General features: G+C 45.2%; 1 protein-coding gene across 1 annotated transcript in view; it reads left to right on the top strand.

The window, feature by feature from the left end:
- LOC125887125 (carbohydrate sulfotransferase 8-like) overlaps window positions 1-13,297 on the top strand; it is a 68,893-nt gene extending 55,596 nt beyond the window's left edge. Inside the window, exons 3-4 of the mRNA XM_049573678.1 lie at window positions 6,569-6,609; window positions 7,017-13,297. Of these exons, the coding sequence (XP_049429635.1) occupies window positions 6,569-6,609; window positions 7,017-8,054 (1,079 nt within the window). The 3' untranslated portion in view covers window positions 8,055-13,297. The remainder of the gene's footprint in view (window positions 1-6,568; window positions 6,610-7,016) is intronic.
- The last annotated feature ends 1,585 nt before the right edge of the window (window positions 13,298-14,882 follow it).

Consider the following 14,882-nt stretch of genomic DNA (forward strand, 5'->3'; position numbering starts at 1 on the left):
TAATAATAACTGATAAATGAGTAAACAGTGTCTGAGTGTTTCTCAGCTTCAGTACCACTCCAGAGTAAATCCTCTGTGCAGGAACTTTCATCAGCTCTGAGCGGACACTGGAGGAGTGACTGTGATGTATCACCAGCTGCTCCTGCAGACCTCCTCCTCCACCTCCACCTTAGCACCATCTGTGGGGGTGTATTTTTTATTTATTTATGGTTTATCTGATAGGCACAGATACAGAAAACACAGACAAACAGCTATGTCATCAGAGTATCTAACGACGCTTCGTTTCGGCTCCAGGTCGTGTGCAGAGGAGCTGGTGGTGCTCGTGACCCCGTGACGCTGTGCTTTCCTCCTCTGCTGTCACTGCGACAGACAGTCTGCGTCCGAAAAGTGATTTTAACCTTTAACACTCAGGAAATCTGCACATTTAATGTTCAGCAACCTGCTGCAGTTTGTTCTGAGTGTTTGTGACGTCCGTCATATCACACAGTCGCTGTGTTTAGAGTTCAGCTTTAATAATAACTCACACACTGTTTATCTTAATATGATGTCATCGCATCACACACATGCATGACGTCTACAGCGGTGGACACGAAGATATACACAAACACATGAACACACACACACACACCTTCTCTCTGTCAGCTGGACTTGGCTGCTGTCTGAGTTCAGTCCGTCAGCAGCAGCAGGTTCTGGCACCTAATCGATGGTGGACGACCTCTGTGTAGGTCAACACACACTGACATACACACGCACACACACACACACACACACACACACACACACACACACACTCTCACATATCAGACTTGATTGAGGAGGTCAGAGGAAGTCTGATGAAGAATAAACAACTACAGGTCCAACACCAATAAAACCAACAACACATGCACACGCACACACACTTTATACTCAGTGACTTTTAAAGGACCATTACAGTGTTTTTAAAAGTTTTAACCCCACAAAGAAACAGCTCAAACAGTTAAACATAAATCTCTGAGAGTCGCATGATCAGATTACTTACCTCTCATGTCTGTATGCTAACTGTGAAGCTACGCTAAATTTCATGACTGTCCCTTGCACTCGCCTTAAGACCTGTAGAGATCGTACCTTTGCGGCCGTGGCACCTAAATATTAGAATGCTTTGCCTGTTTCCTCACGGTCTGCTGACTCTGTGATTTCTTTTAAAAGCCAGCTATTAAAATAGCAATATCCTGGTGTGTAAGTCCGACTTTGAGAAATTCCATTTCATACAGTTTCAGTCAGACTAACATGTAACATCTATTTTAAAAGTCCAGTTTAAGTCGGATTTACACAATAAATCAATTTTCTCTAATGTCATGTGAATATACTGACTACTGATGAACATGTTATATCTGGTGTGTTTCATCTATAGTGTCTACAGGCTCATAGCTGGTTGCCTGGCAACTGGTACAGTTGGCTGTTGTCCCCAACAACAGATGAAATGATGAAATGAAATTATTAACGGGGTTTTCTTTTCAGTCTCATAACGTCAGTTTGTTTTGGTTTGACAGTTTTAGAGAGAAATAATCTCAGCAGGAGTTTTCTGACTGACACTTTATGATTCTACATTTTAATCAGACGACACTCATCATTTAAAACCAGTTTGAGACACATGATGTGTTTGTGAATTGGCTCAGATCTCCATGTCGTGCAGAAGTGAAAATTTAATGTTAGTAGTTAGTGTTGATTAAAATAAGTCATTATTGACTTTGGTAGTTGTTTAATATGTTTTCAGGCTGTTTAATCAAATAAAGGTGAGTGATTTCAGTCCATCAAAGAGACAAACTCTGCAGTCAGGTTACTGTGTTCGTTTCATCAGCAAACAGTGTTTCACGTGTAGTTTAAAGAGACGCTATTAACCCTTTGTGTCCTATTATCACTCCGTAACCTACAGTACAACATCCTGCTGAGAACAGATTCAGATCCACTCATGATAAGATAAGATAAGATAAGATAAGATAATCCTTTATTCGTCCCAGCAGGGAAATTTGTAGCATTACAGCAGCAGAGGGATAATGCAAACAGGAAGCAACACAAAAGCAATATATAAGTACGTATTTGTAAAAAGAAAAATACAGGTTGGTGTAATTAGCAAACAGTACAAAACACAATGCAGTATAATAAGAAATCCATCCATTTTCATCCGCTTATCCGGGGCCGGTTCACAGGGGTAGCAAGCAAAGAAAAGCACCCCAGACGTCCCTCTCCCCAGCAACACTTTCGAGCTCCTCCTGGGGGACCCCAAGGTGTTCCCAGGCCAGATGACATATATGATCCCTCCAGCGTGTCCTGGGTCTACCCCAGGGCCTTTTAGCAGTGGGACATGCCTGGAACACCAGCAGGCGCCCAGGAGGCATCCTGATCAGATGCCTGAACCACCTCGACTGACCCCTTTCAATGTGAAGGAGCAGCGGCTCTACTCTGAGCTCTCTCTGGATGTCTGAGCTCCTCACCCTATCTCTAAGGCTGAGCCCAGCCACCCCACAGAGGAAACTCATTTCGGCCACTTGTATCTGCGACGCCATTGTTGCGGTCACTACCCAGAGCTTATGGCCATAGGTGAGGGCTGGGACATAGATGGACCAATAAATAAAGCTTCGTCTTCCGGCTCAGCTCCCCGTTCACAGCAACGGTCCAGCGCAGCACCTGCTCCACCACAGATGCCGCCCCGAACCACCAATCCATCTCACACTCCATTCTACCCTCACTCGTGAACAAGACCCTGAGATGCTTTCACAGCACCATAACGGTCTCAGATTCTACGTCTAGTTGCATTTTTTCCAATATCTTAGATAAGCAAATGTACACGGTATGATAACAGTGAACTTATATATCACAGTATACCTTGAAGCCGGTTAATCACTGCAACCCTACTTTGACCAATCAGGGCTCAGATGCAGTAAACATGGTGAAGAGAAAGAGGAGTGAACAGAGTCTTTTCAGAATCTATTGTTTGTTTATGTTCTTGTTCCCAGAAGTCTGTCTTTAATCGACATCATGCACATTGTGAAAGTCGAGGACCGATGTGTAGTCTGTCATGTCTCTCAGCACAGTCACGACAAGAAGTTATGACTCTATAATCTCCTGATCTGACACAGTGATCATTGAAACAGACAGAGACATGATGCAGCCTGAACCTGATGTCAGATATTGTTACATTAAATTAATGAATGATGATGTGGATCAGTCAGACACTGAATGTGAACACGACTGTCGTCATGGAGTCAGGTTGTGTTTGTGCTGCTGCCACGTTCAGCTGTGATCTCAGGATCAGTTGGATGTTTGCTTTGTGTTGTGCTCACGGTGAGGTGCAGTCTGGGTAATAAATAACCAGGAGGAGCATGATGCCGCTAACCTTCAGAGTCAGGAAGCTGCTGAGAGGCCATCTGGAGCTCTGTGTCAGTGTGTGTGTGTGTGTGTGTGTGTGTGTGTGTGTGTGTATGTATGTGTGTTTCCTAGTTAAGATTCAGTGATGCTGCCAGAGTTATTTAGAGCATCATCTGCCTCCTGTTGAGTGTTGTCAACAGAGTGTGTGTTCACTTCGTCTGTTCAGAGAAACTCACACACTCATTACAGGAAGGAGGTTCCTTTCAAAATAAGACAACGTCACAGTCACTTAACATGTGAACTTATGGAAACACATGTGACTGATGCAGTGTGATGTCAGCTCAGTAACTCATCAGGTTCTGAAACATTTTAGTTTTTTAAAGTGTTAAAAAAAAAAAAAAACTGTTCAGCATACCTGAGCAGGTAGAGTACAGGTTACCTGAGCAGGTAGAGTACAGTGCACCTGAGCAGGTAGAGTACAGAGTACCTGAGCAGGTAGAGTACAGAGTACCTGAGCAGGTAGAGTACAGGTTACCTGAGCAGGTAGAGTACAGAGTACCTGAGCAGGTAGAGTACAGCGTACCTGAGCAGGTAGAGTACAGGCGTGCCTGGGCGGGTGGAGTACGGTGCACCTGGGCGGGTGGGTGCAGGTGCCTGGGCGGGTGGAGTGCAGAGTGCCTGGGCGGGTGGGGTGCAGCGTGTCTGGGCGGGTGGAGTGCAGTGCACCTGGGCGGGTGGGGTGCAGGTATCTGGGCGGGTGGAGTGCAGGTGCCTGGGCGGGTGGAGTGCAGAGTGCCTGAGCGGGTGGGTGCAGGTGCCTGGGCGGGTGGGGAGTGGTGCACCTGGGCGGGTGGGTGCAGGTGCCTGAGCGGGTGGCAGGTAGAGTACAGTGTACCTGAGCAGGTAGAGAACAGAGTATCTGAGCAGGTAGAGTACAGTGCACCTGAGCAGGTAAAGTACAGAGTACCTGAGCAGGTAGAGTACAGCGCACCTGAGCAAGTAGAGTACAGAGTACCTGAGCAGGTAGAGAACAGAGTACCTGAGCAGGTAGAGTACAGCGTACCTGAGCAGGTAGAGTACAGCGTACCTGAGCAGGTAGAGAACAGAGTATCTGAGCAGGTAGAGTACAGTGCACCTGAGCAGGTAGAGTACAGAGTACCTGAGCAGGTAGAGAACAGAGTACCTGAGCAGGTAGAGTACAGCGTACCTGAGCAGGTAGAGTACAGCGTACCTGAGCAGGTAGAGTACAGCGTACCTGAGCAGGTAGAGTACAGTCCACCTGAGCAGGTAGAGGAGTACCTGAGCAGGTAGAGTTGCAACTAGTTTATCAAATAATGATTTCAGTCATTTTACAGCCTTTGAGCTGAGATGATTTTTTAATCAGGCTGCATCTAAAGATCAATGTCATCGTCAGTTAGTCTGATGATTGTTTTCTAAGTTTAGTTGTTTAGTCTGTCAGATGTCAGAAAATGAGAACATCCAGTGAAAAACATACGCCACAATCTCTGAATTCATGATAGTTGCCAATTATTTTTCTGTCAACTGATTAATCGATTAATTTAATCATCACTGCAGCTCAAACTCATAATGAAAATAATTCGTTTCAGCCACAGTCTGAAGAAGAAGAAAAAGAAATCCATGGCGGACATTTTATCAGTAATTTCTGACATTTATTTAACAGTGAATGGATTAATTGAGAAACTCAGCAGCTGATGAATCAGGTTATAAAAGAAGAGCTGCAGAAGGTTCAGGTGAGGGATGAGTCTCTGTGAGGACGCTGTCAGCCCTTCACCTGGATTAAAGCATTTATTATTCACACACACACACACACACACACACACACACACACACACACCATCAGTCTGTCTTTGTCTGGCGCGCGCGCACAAACACACACACACACACACACAGACATAGCTCCATCTGTAATATACTCCATCTCTCGTGCTGCCTTCGGGGCAGCTGCCTCTCCACAATGTTTCAGCTCCACTGCACAAACATGTTTCCTGTAAGACGACGCTCAGCAGATAAAAACCCATCATCACAGACATATGTTTATTCATTTATTCACTTTAACCCATTCATCCAGACCACAGTGTCCACAGTGCTGCCGTGTGTCGGTCCTCAGGAGGAGCCTCAGGCTGTGGACTCAGTGACTCATCCTGCCGTTTAACAGTGTAAAGACACACCGGTGGTCCACACACACTCGGGTCACGTCAGGTGTTCCCTCACTGTTAGCTTTAGCATTTAGCTTTCTGTTACAGTGGAACAAACTACGCATTCATCTGTGTCATGACTGTGTGGGGGGTTACATCACATTCATCCCAGCATGCGTCTGTGCACCTTCTACCTGAACAGACGTTACAATAAAAGCACCTCTGGGAGATTTCCATCCTGTGAGACTTATTTCATTATAAGTTGTGGGAAAAGATTAAGTTTTTTAATTTTTCCACTGTAAATATTTAATGTAATGTATTTCGAAAATGTCTGAAAACACATTTAGGTGTGAAGACAGAATTTTAGATGAAAACATTTATCACATTTACTTGTTTTACTTGTACATTTAAAGTGTAAATAGCTTTAACTCCTCATTATGACTGCACAGTATAACGTCTATAGAACAAAGAACATCAGTGTTGTGATTGGTTCCCTATGAGCCTCACTGTCTCTGTGAAGTTCTGTCTACCACCGGGTTCGATCTCCCGGGAAAACGAAGGCTCCGTTAACGGCACAAAGGAAGTAGGTCAACCATTGAGCAACCAAAACAGGAATAAGACGGCGCTTCAGTTTTCCCCTGGTAGCTATTAGTAGCTATCCTCCGATACCAAAGAGAATCACTGTCAGATCTCTACACGTTCTAACATCAGTAGGAACAAACTGTGTTGGTGGTAGTTAAACTCAAACAGGAAGAGATACGGTCGTCTTGGTGACGTCAGCACCGACGATACCACTCAGAGACACTAGAGGCTGTAAAAGTTGAAAAGTTTCTTAATAAACTGTTTGCTCCTGCTGATAAACATTTAAATATCACAGTTTTGGATTCAAATAACTGGTTTGATTATCTTTCTGCTGCTTTAGTCTGATGACGTGATGTAAATGTGAGGTTATTGTCTAGGTAATGATCCTGCTGAAGGTTAAACTGTCTCCAGATCTGTCGTCCTCTGGTATCAGCAGCTCTCATTGTCAAAGGTCTCATGTGTTGTTTGTCTCTGTGTCTCGGCAGGTGTCAACATGCTGGTGGCTCCCAGGTGGCCTGTTGAGAAGGTGAGCCAGCTGCAGCTCTGACTCCTCACACTGGGGACACACAGGCTGAGGGCATACAGACAGACTGAGGACACACAGACAGACTGAGGACAGACTAGCTAGGGACACACAGACAGGCTGGGGACTCAGAGTCTGAGGACCAGACAGACTCAGAAGGGGACACAAAGGGGGACAGCTACACCTGCTGGAAGCTCAGAGCATTACAACACATGCACACTGTACAGACAGTCCTCAGTCGGTCTTCAGGTCAGAGACAGAGATTCAGGTTCATGTTGGCACTGATCCTTCAACCGATCTCAGATCAAACTCCACACTGAGCAGGTGTCACTGTTATTATAATGACATAATTAACATCATAATTGACATAATAATTAAAGTGTGTGTGTGTGTGTGTGTGTGTGTTGTAGGATGTGGTGACGGACAGCGCAGCAGCTGCAGATCAGCCTGCAGAGAAGTTTGAAGTCTCCTCTGAGTCTCTGTCGGAGCTTCAGGACTCAGTCGGCTCCAAACAGCCGGTCACCAAACGTCACAGGAAGTTGCTCCTGAAGAATCCCAACTCTTCCAGCGCTCCTGCAGGTGGAGAGGAGAAGCTACAGCTGCTGCAGCATCAGAGGCTGGCAGAGACGCAGGCGTCCCGGCGCCGCCTGCTGGCTGACGTCTGTGCCAAATACCAGCCGGGCGTCACTGAGCGGCGTGTGTCTCAGCGGCAGGTGTCCCGGGTGTACGTGGAGGACCGGTCCAGGCTGCTGTACTGCGAGGTGCCCAAAGCCGGCTGCTCCAACTGGAAGCGGGTGCTGATGGTGTTGGGCGGCAGCGCCACCTCCACACGAGACATTCCTCATGACGCGGCGCATTACGGCAACCACCTGCGGCGGCTGGAGAGCTACGACCGCGCTGGCATCGCAGAGAGACTTCGCTCCTACACCAAAGTGTTGTTCGTCAGGGAGCCCTTTGAGCGTCTGGTGTCGGCCTTCCGCGACAAGTTTGAGAGTCCAAACTCGTACTACCACCCAGTCTTTGGACGCCCAATCATCTCCAGATACCGCGCCAATGCCACGCGCACTGCCCTGCGCACAGGCGCCGGTGTCACCTTCAGGGAGTTCGTGCAGTACCTGCTGGATGTGCGGCGGCCGGTGGGGATGGACATCCACTGGGAGCCCATCAGTCAGCTGTGTAACCCCTGCCTCCTCAGGTACAACTTCATCGGCAAGTTTGAGAACCTGGAGGAAGAAGCCAACTTCCTGCTGCAGAACGTCGGAGCACCGAGGAACCTCACGTTCCCCGACTTCAAAGACAGGAACCCCCGAGCTGAGAGGACTTCCTCCAGAATCACCCAGAGGTATTTCTCACAGCTCAACGCCACCGAGCGACAGAAGGCCTTCGACTTCTACTACATGGACTACCTGATGTTCAACTACCCCAAACCGTTCAAAGACCTGCACTGAGGACGGGACTAGACCTGGGGGGGGGGGTCACTGAGGGCAGGACCTGGGGGAGGGGTGGGGCCTGAGTCCATGACCTGGGGGAGGGCGGGGTAATACTGGTGAAGCTAAGTGACTTAATCAAGTTATTGTTTGTATTCTTTCCGTTCCAGGTGCTCCGTGTCTCAGTCACTCAGTTTAACTCTTTGACAGTCTCTGAGTTGTGGTGATGACTTTTTTTTTACCCACAATGCAGCAGGTGTGATAGGAACAACAACACTCTGACATGTCTTATATGCTGCACATCACTGAGACTTTAAATATGCACTATGGTTAACGTGTGTCTGATCTGTTTGTGAAACTGTTTTTATTTTTCTGTCGCAGAATCAGAGGAGTTCAGGTACAGACTCATCACCTGAACACCAGCTCTGATCCACAGTTTGACGTCACGTCTCTAAAACAAACATCACAATCTCTTTATTTGTCATTCTTTATATAAACACAAACCAGTCGTGACCGACTGTCAGCTGGAGAACATTTCTCAGTTCTTTCACAAATATAGTTCATACCCTCAAATTATTTCAAAAATATTCAGCTTACTTTGATTCAAAAAAATTCAAGATGCTGAAACATCAAATGTTTTGTATTTTTGTTGAGAACTTTCCGAAGTGATCAATCAGTTATCAGAATAACTGTCAGTTAATATGTAGGTATGAAATATAATGAACATAATAATATGTTAAATCAGTGGCTCCCAACTGGTCATTAGTTCAAAGTCCACACAGTTAAATATACTCGGTGTCATACTTGGTTTGGCGGTGTTGTCGAGTTAGCTACTTGTCAGAGACAGCAAACTGTCTGTTAGTTTCTCACTCTACAGCAGCAAACGGCATTTCAAAATAAAAGTCCTGTGCTAGAAATTCAACATGACACATCTGTAAGTCGCTTGCGGTCCATTCAGAATTGACACACGACCCACTTTTGGACCACGACCCACCAGGTGGGAACCACTGTGTTAAAGTATCTGCTGTTAATATACTGTGTGTGCCGTATGTAATAATATACACACACTATACCTATTAACACAATGAAATATAGGTATATAATAGAAATAAAAGAGACCACTCTGATATAACATATAATATTATATAACACTATATTAGTAATATAGTATTTTCATATACTTATATCAGTAATATAATGTAAAATAAAATAGTGTTACTACTCCTTATACTACTACTATCATAGTAATAATGACAATGGTGATAAATAATCAGGGATACAATAATCATAATGAGCAAAGGCTGAGCTTTTATTTTGACATTTTAGTTTGTACAGATGACAGGTAGTCACATACTAACACACTGCCTACTACATACTTATTCAGCACGTGCTGCATACTGCCCACCAAATTAACCGTTAAAGATCCGTGTGTAAGATTTAGGAGGATTTAGTGGCGTATACAGGTGAGGATTTCAGATTTTAACCAGCAATCAGTGATCATTGTTGAGGAGGTTTTTACCATGAGCCGAATAATCCTCTGAGGTCTCTTCCTCTCTAAAACAAACTGACCAGGTGATTAAAATCAGTAAATACACTGAATAAAGCTTCCTACTTAGAGCCAGTGTTTGGTTTGTCCATTCTGGGCTACTGTAGAAACATGATGTTGCAACATGGTGATCTCTGTAGAAGAGGACCCGCTCCCTATGTAGATATTAATGGCTCATTCTAAGCTAACAAAAACTCAAAGATTCATATTTTCAGTTGATTACATGTTACACACTGGACCTTTACGTACGCAGACTGTTCAGTATACTCTAATAACATGACTGCATCACATGACTGGCGGCCAGTCTGACCTGGCCAGCAGCTCACACACCTCGGACAATTTTGTGTAATTTTGAGTAAACTAAATGACCCCTGAGTTAGAGACATGTTTTATGGATACTTCTTATTATATTCAGTAATAATAGAGAACAGCTGATAAACTGGAAAATTAGCCCAAATGTTGAACCCAATAACTGCAGGACGTTTTAGGATTTTTTTAATGTGTTTTTATGATTATATTGGGGTTTTTTTGTTTGTTTTGTTGTTTGTTTTATTCTGTTTTTTGACAGACTGAGTGTTCTATGAACTCTTTGTTTTAACTGTGTATTTTTCTAATGCAGGACGAGGCTGTTTAACAGAGACAGAAGGCTTTCTGTATATGTTGTGTGTCCAGGTCTTCACCCTGTCCTCATCCTGGGAGATCTTAAACTTAAAAAATAACAATTTAATTTACTGTAGAACTTAAATTAGTAGCCTGGGCTATTATTGTCTTGGATCACTGAACTCAACAGGCCTATATTTGGGACAGGCCTCTCACACAAAACTGTTGTTCAGCAAAGATCAGGAAATACAATCAAATTCTTCATTTAAACCAGTATGACTATTACTCAGTTCTCAATCATTCATTTGATCTAGCTTTGACAGACCATAAGAGAGAGTGAGAGCTACAGCACTCGAGGATTACAGCACCCAGCATACTGACACAACACCACTTTATCCTGTTAAAATAATCCTCACAACTTGGATTCATTTTTAGCTACACCAGGCTAGTAAAAGGGACTGAGCGGTTAATTGGAGTTTTACAGTAGTTTTCTTTACAGAAATATATATATACATATATATATATATATACATAAATAACTGAAACTTTGGTGACCCCGTGTTGGGAACCAGTGATTTAGGTGTTTTCACATATGGTCCTTTTAAAGCAAACTGACCTCAGTCCTCTTAGGGTGTTTTCACACTTGGACTCAGAGTGGTGACTCAGCATTTTTGCACATATGTGAACACTACAAGAACTCAGACCCCTCTGAAGCAAACAGAACTCAGACCCCTTTGAAGCGAAAAGAACTCAGACCCCTTTGAAGCAAACAGAACTCAGACCCCTCTGAAGCAAACAGAAGTCAGACCCCTCAGAAGCGAACAGAACTCAGACCCCTTTGAAGCAAACAGAACTCAGACCCCTCTGAAGCGAAAAGAACTCAGACCCCTTTGAAGCGAACAGAACTCAGACCCCTTTGAAGCGAACAGAAGTCAGACCCCTTTGAAGCAAACAGAACTCAGACCCCTCTGAAGCAAACAGAAGTCAGACCCCTTTGAAGCGAACAGAACTCAGACCCCTTTGAAGCGAACAGAAGTCAGACCCCTTTGAAGCAAACAGAACTCAGACCCCTCTGAAGCAAACAGAACTCAGACCCCTCTGAAGCGAACAGAAGTCAGACCCCTTTGAAGCAAACAGAACTCAGACCCCTTTGAAGCGAACAGAAGTCAGACCCCTTTGAAGCAAACAGAACTCAGACCCCTTTGAAGCGAACAGAACTCAGACCCCTCTGAAGCAAACAGAACTCAGACCCCTCTGAAGCGAACAGAAGTCAGACCCCTTTGAAGCAAACAGAACTCAGACCCCTTTGAAGCGAACAGAACTCAGACCCCTTTGAAGCGAACAGAAGTCAGACCCCTCTGCAGCAAACAGAACTCAGACCCCTTTGAAGCGAACAGAAGTCAGACCCCTTTGAAGCGAACAGAACTCAGACCCCTTTGAAGCGAACAGAAGTCAGACCCCTTTGAAGCAAACAGAACTCAGACCCCTTTGAAGCGAACAGAACTCAGACCCCTCTGCAGCAAACAGAACTCAGACCCCTCTGCAGCAAACAGAACTCAGACCCCTTTGAAGCGAACAGAAGTCAGACCCCTTTGAAGCGAACAGAACTCAGACCCCTCTGAAGCGAACAGAACTCAGACCCCTCTGAAGCAAACAGAACTCAGACCCCTTTGAAGCGAACAGAACTCAGACCCCTCTGAAGCAAACAGAACTCAGACCCCTTTGAAGCGAACAGAAGTCAGACCCCTTTGAAGCGAACAGAACTCAGACCCCTTTGAAGCGAACAGAACTCAGACCCCTCTGCAGCAAACAGAACTCAGACCCCTTTGAAGCAAACAGAACTCAGACCCCTTTGAAGCGAACAGAAGTCAGACCCCTTTGAAGCGAACAGAAGTCAGAACCCTCTGAAGCGAACAGAACTCAGACCCCTTTGAAGCGAACAGAAGTCAGACCCCTTTGAAGCGAACAGAACTCAGACCCCTCTGAAGCAAACAGAAGTCAGACCCCTCTGAAGCGAACAGAACTCAAATCCATCTGAAGCAAACAGAACTCAGACCAGTTCACTTAACCTGTGCCTTGTGAACACAAAGCGCTCCAGGTTCACTTTGCTCTCTGCCGTTGTATTGAGCCCTCTAGATCACATCCTGTTGACCTGGGACTCTTGAAAAACAGATGAAACCACATCGGCCGTAATGCTTGCAAGGATGCAGGACGAGGAGTGGTTTGGTCCACAGAAGATACTGCACGTCTCCAGATGTGGACTGTAGAATACATCAAACAGCAACAGTCCACAGCACAGAAACACTAAGGTTTCCCTCCAATATTAAGTTCATCTGAAAGCGAGGGGCTTCATAACCGCACTGCAGCGCCACGTCAAAGTAAAAACCAAACTACATCAGTATATTAAATATAGGCTATAGTGTGAACACAAAGAGGACTGAGTCCCTTTTCTGTTGGTCCACTTTAAGAGGACTGAGATCTGTTTGTTCTAAAAGGACTATGTGAAAACACCCAAAGAGACCATGTGGATAGGAGTGGGCATGGAGGGATTAATCATCACCAGAACAACAATCATGATCATTTTAAATGTGTCCTCATGTAGTGGACATCTATCGATCCAGCTGTGGACAGTTTAGACATCTTGTCTTCTGTTTTTTTGCTTTAATGACTTCTGTGAAGTTTGTTTTAGATTCTTTTCTCTGATACTTTGTCCACATGAACATGTCTAACTGAGACACTAGAGACGTCTGTCCACAGAGACACACCTGACACGACATAAAGACAGCTACGTCTCCTTTTCTTTGTCTCTTTACAGGAGAGAGACACATGACGTCGTGTTTTATTACAGTTCAGTTTTCTCTGAAACAAACTGGAGTTTAATCCTCAGTGTGACACAAAGGGACAAAGATGTGTTTAAATGTGGACGCAGTCTGTTTCTATACCTGAGACTGTCTTTAAACTTCCAGACTGAGTGGACGTGATGGAAACAGGTGACACGTTGTGTCTCTGTGAGAGTGAATCAGCTGACGTCAGATGGACATACGGAGACGACCTCGAAGCCTTAACACTGCCATTTCACCTTCATGTGAATATTAATAAATGTGTCTTTTTATCCACAAACTGAGACCTGATGGTTTTTATTTGTCAATGACACTAAGTTTATCATCAGATCAATAAATGTCTTCTGTCTTTAATGTTTCATTTTCCCTCCAGGATCGAGCACATGATGAGGATCAAACACTGACAGTCACACTGAGCCTTTGAATTAAAGGCACTCCAGCTGAACTACACTCAGTGGCCACTTTATTAGGTACACCTGTATAATGTAATCCTAGAGCTCAGCCATGAATTCTCCCTTGACAGAGATGATGATGTCACTATTTATTTATTATGTTTAAATAAGGAAGAGGTGACTTTGTTGGGGACTATTTTCAGCAGCGGATTAATCTACATTTGGTGCTGTAGAGAGTACAAGCAGGATGATGTGTGTGTTGATGGTGATGAAGGAACATGTCAGTGACATTGTGATGTGATTTGGAGGAGGAGGAAGAAGATGGGTTGATCAGCAGACTCCTCTTCATCACTAAAATGTGACTCTTCAGTGTCATCTAGTGGCAGCCGCAGGAACTGCAGGTGAAACCGTCAATATTTAACATTCAAAGTTTCACCCACGTTTTTAAATTGTGTTAAACTGGAAACATTTCTGTGAACTTTTTTTTATCCCCTCCTCATTCTTCCCTCCTCTTACTCCTTCTTTATCCTTCCCTCCTCTTCCTCCCCTCCTCCTCGCTTCATCTTCCTCCCCTCTTCGTTCTTCTCTTCTCATCCTCCTCTCTTTATCTTCCCCCTCTCTTCCTCCTTTCCTCCTTATACTCAAATTTCTCACCAACCTTACTCTTCCTCCCCTCCTCTTCCTCTCTCTTCATCCACCTCTCCTCTTCCTCTTTCCCTCTTCTTCCTCCCCTCTTCCTTCTCCCCTCCTTATCCTCCTCCCTAGATCCTTGTCTCTTTCTCCTCCTGTCCTCTTCATACTCCCCTCCTCTTCCTCCTTCCCTGCTCTTCCCCCCTCTTTATCCTCCCCTCCTCTTCTTTCCCTCTTCCTCTGCTCCTCCTCCTCTTCCTCCCCCCTCCTCTTTCTCCTCTCTTCATCCTCCCCTTTTAATCCTCCCTCCATCTTCCTCTCTTCTTTATCCTCCTCTTCTTCCCCTGCTCATCCTTCCCTCTTCGTTCTTCTCTCCTCATCCTCCTCTCATTATCGATCCCTCCTCTTCCTCCTCTCTTCTCAACTCTTCCACCATTCCTCATCTTCATCCTCCTCGTCCTCCTCTTCCTCCCCTCCCCTTCTGTCCCTTTTCCTCTGCCCCTCCTTATCCTACTCCCTTGATCCTCGCCTCCGCATCCTCTCCTCTTCCTCCCCCTCCTCCCCTGCTCCTCTTCCTCCCCTCCCCTCCTCCCCTCTTCCTCGCTGTATAAAGAGGAGTCAGAGTAGGAGCCTGGTGGTGCCTCTGGCGGGTTTAGGAGATATTTAAATCTTTAAATTCCAACACGCTCCTCTCGTTCTTCGTCTAATTGAAGTAACTGCAGGCTTCTTTAATTAGAGACAGAATCAAGTCAGTGAAGGAGCTGCTGCTGCGGGCTGTGTGTGTGTGTGTGTGTGTGTGTGTGTGTGTGTGTGTGTGTGTGTGTGTGTGTGTGTGTTTAAT

This window comes from Epinephelus fuscoguttatus, linkage group LG4 (genome assembly GCF_011397635.1).
Source record: "Epinephelus fuscoguttatus linkage group LG4, E.fuscoguttatus.final_Chr_v1".
NCBI lineage: Eukaryota > Metazoa > Chordata > Actinopteri > Perciformes > Serranidae > Epinephelus > Epinephelus fuscoguttatus.